Source organism: Bolinopsis microptera, chromosome 1 (genome assembly GCF_026151205.1).
Source record: "Bolinopsis microptera isolate Bmic1 chromosome 1, MBARI_Bmic_1.0, whole genome shotgun sequence".
Taxonomy (NCBI): Eukaryota; Metazoa; Ctenophora; class Tentaculata; order Lobata; family Bolinopsidae; genus Bolinopsis; species Bolinopsis microptera.
The window spans coordinates 11,299,951-11,308,642 of record NC_087072.1 but is presented as its reverse complement, the minus strand read 5'-3'; the positions used below and the strand labels follow the sequence as shown (position 1 = coordinate 11,308,642).

The 8,692-nt window shown below is 36.8% G+C and overlaps 1 protein-coding gene across 1 annotated transcript; it reads left to right on the top strand.

Annotated features, from left to right (window-relative positions):
- The first annotated feature begins 7,240 nt into the window (after positions 1–7,240).
- LOC134821913 (4-hydroxy-2-oxoglutarate aldolase, mitochondrial-like) lies at positions 7,241–8,592 on the top strand. Its single transcript, XM_063832746.1, has one exon. The coding sequence runs from the start codon at positions 7,282–7,284 to the stop codon at positions 8,236–8,238; it is 957 nt and encodes a 318-aa protein (XP_063688816.1). The 5' UTR covers positions 7,241–7,281; the 3' UTR covers positions 8,239–8,592.
- The last annotated feature ends 100 nt before the right edge of the window (positions 8,593–8,692 follow it).

The following is an 8,692-nucleotide window of genomic DNA, read 5'->3' as shown; positions in this document are numbered from 1 at the left end:
ACTATTATCCATTGTAATAGCAATAAAATTTAAATGTTGTTTTCCTTAATTGTTTTGAGCGTGTTAAATCACTTTACAGTTACCTGAGGACCCCAGGCTATTATGTTCATTAACATAAACGTTAACATTAACATTAACGAATAAAGATTTGGCGGAATGACAGGCTGAGCGCGGCCCAGTAACTTTACAGTCGATCTTCGAGATTGTTATAAAAAGGCCTCCGACAGTTGACTGTTGAAACCAACGTCAATCGATGCGATGCAATGTATTTTCGGACGCTGATTCCTAAACACCCCCATGACATAGGGTTAAAATGCTCCCTGACGAGATATCGGCGAAAAACTGTCTCGATCACGTGATATGACCGTATAAGGAAGTTAGTCTAATTTCTCGTTAGGGGTTAGGGTTTCAGCACTGAGCACATGCTTTTGTTAAGGGGCGAGAAAGAACTTTGTCAATATAGACAATTTAGATTTGAACTTGGAGCCGCAAGGCCAAGGGTGATTTTCAAAATATTGAATTTTTGAAGGGTTATTTTTATATAGGGTCATTGTGACATTATGTGTATACTGTTTGAAACAATTTATTTTTAAAAAATAGTCGTTTAGGACCAGCTAGAGAACGGGTTGAAAAAGTCACGTGACAGTCGAGTGTATAGTGATTAATCATCATCCTAATTGTTTCGATTAAATATCTCTCGTAAGCAGTAAGGTGCCTTATTTGGTGGAAAGAGCTAGGCTGACTGCTGACGCTGTCCATCCAAGTAATCGAATCGAAGACACAAACTGTGAAGGTGTGGTTCCGATTGGCATTTTAATCAATAATTCTACATATTTTTGATTGTCAGTAACCAGTAACAGAATTGGGTGTTTATTTGATTGAAATAAATTTTCGTGCACATACAGAATGAATGGTTAATAATTTAATATAGATGTAGACCAAGCTCTGTGCACGGGATGCTTCCTGGAAGAATCCAGTTCTTTTAGCGGGGCACCCTACCTAAAGCCAAATTGAGATATAATAATCATATTCCTAGGGAAATAATCAGAAATCGAATACCAATCAAATAATATGATATATAGGAGTAGTAATAATAATAATAATAATAAATTAATGTTATTTTTATACAGCACCAAAAGGTCAAATAATTTAAATTTAACCCTTATGCACAGCTGTAAATGACACTTAAATTAACGAGAGTGTGCATCTTTGCCTTAGACGGAGGTGGAACAAGAAACTGTTCAGAAAACAGGCGATAAAAACTGTAAAATAAGGCAGATGCACCTAACAAGCAGATATCCAAGAAGAATTAGCAGGTTTTCTAACAGAGGACTAGAGGAAAGGATAATGACTACAAGAAATCGCAGTATGAAACTCAACAGCCTAACAAATTTAAAAATCAGGTTTATAAAAATGGAATTCCCTGATATATTAGAAATTCTATAAAAACTCAATAAAAATTCCTTAAAAAATCCATAGAATATCTATAGACTCCAAATATACAAACAATCTGAAGTTTCCAATATACAATAAAAATTGATTGAAGAAGTTTACTGCAGAACAGTAACTGATGATAAAGATTATATCTGAAAATCCAATACAGTCATACCAAACAATCTGGGCAACATAAAAGTAGAGACAGTAAAAAAGAGAAGAAAAAGATGCTCTAGTACTTGAGACAAAATACAAAGAATAAGGTAGCTTTCTCCCGGGCGCCAACCCAAAAAATGTTGGTGTCCCAGGATAGAGCCTCCTTTTCCGACCTACACTACAATTTTGTTGGCAGACACAGTGAAACGCAAAAAAAAATATTATTATCTTAAATGTTGCCCAAAAATCCTTGAAAACTAATAGCCTAAAATAATTTAATTTAAAGCGTGAAATTGACCTGCTATAAGATAAACATTTTAATTAAATTTTAACCTTCAATAAAGGATTAGTTACTCAGTACAAATCAAAGGACTTTCTAAACAGGTGAGCTTTAAGTTTTCCCTTAAAGTCCTTGATGTTTACACATTTCGTGATTTCTTGAGGAAGATTGTTCCATAATCTTGGAGCAGATGAAGAGAAGGCTCTGGGTGGACTGTTTATGGGGCAATGAAGAGACACATCTCTTACACCACTGGAATTGTACTTAACAAGGTTTGACAGGTATGAAGGTGCTAGCCCATGGAGCAGTTTGAAAGTTAACAGGAGTATTTTAAATTCAATACGTTCTTGTACCTTGAGCCAATGAAGTTCTTTTATGTAGGGATCAACTTCTTCTCTCTTCTTTAGACCTTTGACTAAGCGGCATGCTCTGTTTTGCAGAGATTGTGGCTGTTTCAAAACAGAATGATTAGCTCCAAAGTAAAGTGCATTACAGTAGTCAAGGGAACTGATGATAAGAGATTGCACGATGATTTGCATTTGAGTTTCAGAGAGGGATGGTTTCATTTTTGCAATGATTCGCATCTTGTGGCAGTTTGCAGCTTTGAGCTTCTTTATTTGAGGATTAAATGTTAGTGTGGAGTCCAATGTAAAGCCAAGGTTTTTAGTAACATTGACAAGTCTTATGCAGACAGAAGGTTTAAGGAAGACACCACCAATTTCCAACTCCGACAAAAGACGTTTTGAACCAAAAACCATGATCTCAGTTTTTGTCGGATTTAGTAGAAGGAAGTGATCCGCCATCCAGCTCTCAATTTCTTGAAAGCAGGAGGGCAGGTCTTTGCTCAGGACGTGATATTCTGTAGGAGTGGAAAATGACTTGTAAATCTGATGATCGTCAGCATAGCCATGGATGAGGAATTGCTTTGATTTTACAGTCGAATAGATTGAGCGGATGTAGATATTGAACAAAACAGGGCCGAGGACAGAGCCTTGTGGGACACCAAATTTTATAACAATTTCTTCAGATTCTAGGTCACCGATCTTTACTTTTTGACAACGACCATGGATGAAGCTGGTAAACCATTTTAAGGCAGTTCCCTCGATCCCAATCTCACACTTCAATATGTTGATTAATTTTCTGTGATCAACAGTGTCGAATGCAGCACTTAGGTCTAAAAGCATCACAACTGTCGCAGTATTTTCATTACTGGCTACAAGGAGGTCATTGACTATGGTAATGAGGAGTGTTTCTGTGCTGTGATGCTTTTTGTAACCAGACTGGTGGTCAATGTCTAAATTGTTCTTGGCTAGATGTTCATTAAGGCATTTTAATACAAAGCGCTCTATGAGTTTACCAATGAATGGAAGATTAGAGATGGGCCTATAATTCTTTAAATTCTCAGTGTCCAGGGAGTCACCTTTGATTAGGGGAGTGAGATGTGCTAGTTTGATTCCCTCCATACTTCCGGTTGAAAGGGAAACGTTGATAATATCACAGAGAGTAGGGAGGATTAGTTCAAGGTGCTCTGACAGGAGTTCTTTAGGTAATGGATCAATTGATGAGGTTTTGATGCCAGATTCTTTGATCAATTCTCTTACTTCAAAAATAGTGGCTTTTCTAAATTCAGATAATACCTGGCCATTGAAGTTTGCAGAGCTATTAGTCACAGTAGTGTTGGGAAATGACGATCTGATTTTCTCAATTTTTTCAGTAAAATACTGGTTAAAGGCATTTACTGTTTCCTGGAGATCTTCTGAAGATGGCAATGTGAGGTTCTTTTCTTTATCCAGGAAAGTGTCCACAAATTTGTAAAGGCTCTTTTGTGAGTGTTTGTATTTTTGGAAAGTATTAGAGAAGAACAGTTTTTTCTTTTTGAGAGTCAGCTCTGAACAGTGCTCTCGCAAATGAACAAAGATAGAATGATCAATTTCAAGACTTGACTTTTTCCAGGCTTTCTCAGCCTTTCTTCTATCAACTCTTGCAACTTTGTATTCGCCATCAAACCAGGGAGCAGTGGGAATATCTTTGATGGTTTTGGAATATTCTGGAGCATGTAAATTGAGAATGTTTTGGCACCCATTATTGAATTGATTAACAACTTCACAGAAGCTCTTTTCTTCGAAGACCAACTCAGAAAGAGCAATGGATAAATCACCTTTAAATAGCTCCTGATCGATGTCTCTGATCTTTCTGAAACGTATGATTTTCTCACATTTGTCAATGTCTGGAGGCTTATGAAGCTGAAATAAAATTGGATAGTGGTCACAAGATGGGAAACTTTTGACCATGTTTTGTATCACCTCAACAGAATTATGATCTACTACCTTGTGTGAAGAAATGACAGGATCAAGAATGTGACCTTTTTTATGTGTTGGCGAGGAGACAAGTTGATGGAGTCCAAAAGATGAGAGTATGGTGTTCCACTCACTCACATGGGCAGAGATTCTATCTAGGTGCATATTAACATCTCCACATAGCAAGAAATGCTTGTATTTTGAAAATACTTCAGTCAAGAAGTCTTCAAAATCAGACAGGAACCTTCCCAAGGGCCCAGGTGGACGATAGATGCAGGAGCAGAAAACGACAGACCCATCAAACAGTTTCAGTTTTGCGTTAATTGCCTCAAATGATCCATCATTGTTGGCAAAAACTTTGACTAGCCGAACACATGATTTGTAGATTATGGCAACACCTCCACCTGATTTATTCTTGCGATGCATTTGGTAAAGTTTATACCCGTGGTCTTTTATTTTTGCAGTGGTGTTGTTGTTTGCATCAGTCAGCCATGTTTCTGTAACAAAGAAAAGAGAAATGTCGTTATCTTCTAAAAAGTTCATAACATGCTCGACTTTGTTGTTGAGGGAGCGTACATTCCAGCTTGCACACTTCATACTTAGGATTTTAACTCCAGTCTTGTTCTTCACCAGTTTTTTGAAGTGTAATATGAAATTGATTTCTTAAGCTTATGTTGTTCAGACACATAGGTAGGGCATGTTCTGTCTGTAGCTGAGTGTGTGTATTGCTCATCAGTTCTCTTAGATTTCTTGCAATTTACACAGGAAGGCTTAAAGGATGGTGAACTCTTGTTTGGACATGAGTTAGTTTCATGCTCGTCAGAGCAAAGCGCACAAACGGGATGAGATGCTTTACAATGGGCAATGTAATGCCCGAAAAGTTGGCATTTATTACATCTTTTGACGTAAAAATGGTCATACACTTTGCAGCGGTAGAGTCCTATCGAGAGGTAGTTGTCCCGGTTCTCTATTAGCTTTCGTATAGAGTTACTCACTCTAACAGAAGCCTGGAACAGCGGGTTTTCATCATTATGATTTCGTTGTTTGCGCACAGAGATAACAGAGAATGTCTCGCCAGAATCAGTGAGGGACTTGATTTCAGGATAAAGTTTCATAATGGAAGCAGAGAGATTTTCAGGTGAGACGTCCTCTCTGATTCCTGATATGGATATTGTAGGCAATTTTTCTTTAGGTTGCTTAAGATTAGAATGAGGGAAATTTTGGGAGAGGGCCTCAACTAACTTGACACGGTCAGCTTGACTAGATGTAGTGATAACGGTTTCACCCTTCCTGTTTGTGAAGGTATTATCCACAATGATATTATTTTCTGTAATAATAGTTTCGAGGTCAGGCTTAGGGACAGCTTCCCCATCTTCGCAGACAATTACAGCAGCTGGGTGTCTGAGTTTTTCAACTCTTTTGCTGTCACGCCATGGATTATCAGAGACATTATTAGTAGAGGGAAGGGTTGATGAGGCCGCAGAAAAATCTGCAGATTTGCTCATGACAGAAGATGTGTTTCCTGTGTTAGCAGCAAGTAAAAGATTTTTAATGGTGACAATATCAGATTCCATACTTGTCATCTTGGTTTCAAGGGCATGTACATGTGTTTTGACATCTGCTGCGTTTTTAAAGTTTTCACGAGTAACACAGGATTCACAATGGAAGAAAAACATTCCGGAACATTTGCTCTTCTGTTTTGATTCAGTGTTTTTGTTGAAAGACACTAAAAAAGATGGAGAGCATACATTATCGGAGTGGTTAGCACGTTTACCATTCTTAAATTCATGACAAGTTGCGTGAAAATTGTTTTTACATTCATAACAACATACCACTTCTCCTTTGGTTTCAGCTGAGCAGTTTCTGCAGATTCCATCAGTGTTCAGCATACGAGGATCGTTCACAGCAAAACAAGGGGGGCTGGCATTTTCACCACTTTCACCACTGTCCTTATCATTACCATTGTCATGTTGCCCCTGTAAGACATTATTTGAGGAGTCCAGCCCCCTGAGTTTTGATCAACGTCTGCCATTCTTTTAGGAGGATGGAGACAGAAGAAAATCTTGTAAAATGTGTAACTCAGGAGTTTCGGGGTCCTCAAATTATTTGTTATATAGTAGTGTTGAAAGTATTAATATTTACTATGCAAAACCATATTTACTATGCAAAACCATATTTACTATGCAAAATGCCCCAACCTCATAGTGTAAATTTATATAAAATTCAAATTCCATACCACCACTAAACCCCAACAGTCAACACAACAGTCCAAGCAAAATTAAATAACTTCTTATATACTGTCATACTACAAATTAATTAAACATTTGAAATCTGTTAACCAGAGAATAAATTTCTAAACCTAATGCAAGTGAAATAATTTAGATGCAATAATGAATGCCTAATATGAGTATCATCTGTCAATGTCCTTGTAGAACAGTCTGTACAAGAGATATGAGTAACTAATATAGAAGGAAAAAAACAGGAAGTTGTCGTCTGTTGGAAAATAAATAAAATATCTAGTATATAAATTAGAATATAAAATAACATTCGGTCAATGTGTCGTCAATAAACTGTACAATTATCAAATGTTAAAACTGTACTGGGTGATACAGTCACCAAAAATAAATACTAAGTAATAATAAGTTAATAAATTAAATGTGGTCTGTAATATTCATACGACCATAGGTACAATTCGTTTCATGACTAAATTGATATGTGTAGTGTGTACTGAAGAAAGGTACTCTGACTAGATTCACTTATTCAGCCGAGTTCATCATGTAATGGGACTGCATAGATTTAGAAAATTCATATATTCCGCATTTAAATTGGACTACCGTATTTAAACAAAAAAGGAGTTCATGTCCTTGGTCTTACAAATGCAATTTTAAACAAATTGTTAATATGGTAACTTACCAGAATTGGCTCAAGGAGAGCTTGGGTACGGTTGTTGCAGCCCAAGCATTTTATTTGTTACATGACACACGTTAGTGCTATTTATAATAGTATTGCATTAGGGCCTTTTTTAAAGACCCTGTTCAGTTTAACCCTATCATAGTGTAGTGAACATCATATTAACTTGACAACTTGTTATTGGTAGTGAAAGCTGACAGAACGATGCTGAGGGGATTACTCAAATCTAACCTGAAAGCTAATTTACGGTGTTTATCTTCGAGTGTTGATCTTGCTGGTGTCTTCCCGCCTATTGTCACACCTTTCCATAGTAGTGAAGAGCTTGCTCTTGAAAAACTTCGTCACAATGTTGGCATTTGGAAGACAAAAGGCTTTAAAGGATATACTGTTTTGGGGAGCAACGGAGAGTTCCAGTACCTCACCATTGATGAGAAAGTTAAGATTGTTGAAACAGTAAAATCAGAAGACCCTGATAAAAAGATTATTGTGGGTGCAGGGCATGAAAGTACTAAAATTACTCAAGAGTATGTTTCTTTGCTAAGTAAAGCTGGCGGGGATTTTGCTCTTATCTATGCCCCTTGCTTCTACCGAGGTTCGATGTCTGCCTCTGCTTATGTTAACCATTTTACAAACATTGCCGAATCTTCTCCCATACCAGTGATTCTATACAACGTTCCTGCTAACACTGGCTTAGATTTACCAATTGAAGTTGTTCTTACTTTGGCAGAGCATGAAAACATTGTCGGTATTAAAGAAAGTGGTGGAAATGTGGTAAGAATCGGCAGCATAGCTCACAAAACGAAGGATTTTGATTTCCAGATAGTTGCTGGCTCAGCAAGCTTTATGCTTCCTTCGTACAGTGTTGGAGCAGTTGGGACTGTTGCTGCTTTGGCTAATGTTATGGGTGATGAGGTGTGTCGATTGCATGATATGATAAGTGCAAAACAAGACTGTCTTGAGTTGCAACACAAGCTAATTGCACCAAATAATGCTGTTACTGCAACTTTTGGTGTTGCTGGTCTTAAGTTTGTTTGTGACAGTGTGGGCTTGTACGGAGGACCTTGTAGGTCTCCCATTCAGCCTCTTGATTCCTCTCAGAAAAAGAAGCTTACAGCTATCATGGCAGATGTTGGTATTGACTGCTCCAACAGTTTGGAATGAAATGTCTTAAAGGGCAGATTGAAGGGCAGATTTGGATGCAATTGTGCTTTCATGGATCAAATAAAAAAAAAAGATTTTTAAAATTAATTAGATGATACAGTAAAACCCCAAATTGACTGTGGTAAATCTTGGTTTTAACTGTATATTATTATATTATACATTTTATGATACATCAGTTTTTAAGTAATTTATTATTATTTTTTACAGTTATTTACAGTTATTTACAGCATGTTTCGTGAAATATTTTATGGGATTTATTTTAATGGTTTTTGAGTCAAAATTTGTACATTATTATTTAGCTTGTGTTTATGTTGAATTATCAAAATTGTTATGTGCAATTGATACAATATCACCTTCATCAAACGTTTGTTTCAACACTTTTGCTGCAGTGAAATAGAAAGTTACTCATCTATATATGATGCTTAATTTAAGATTGGCCCAGAATTCATTTTAT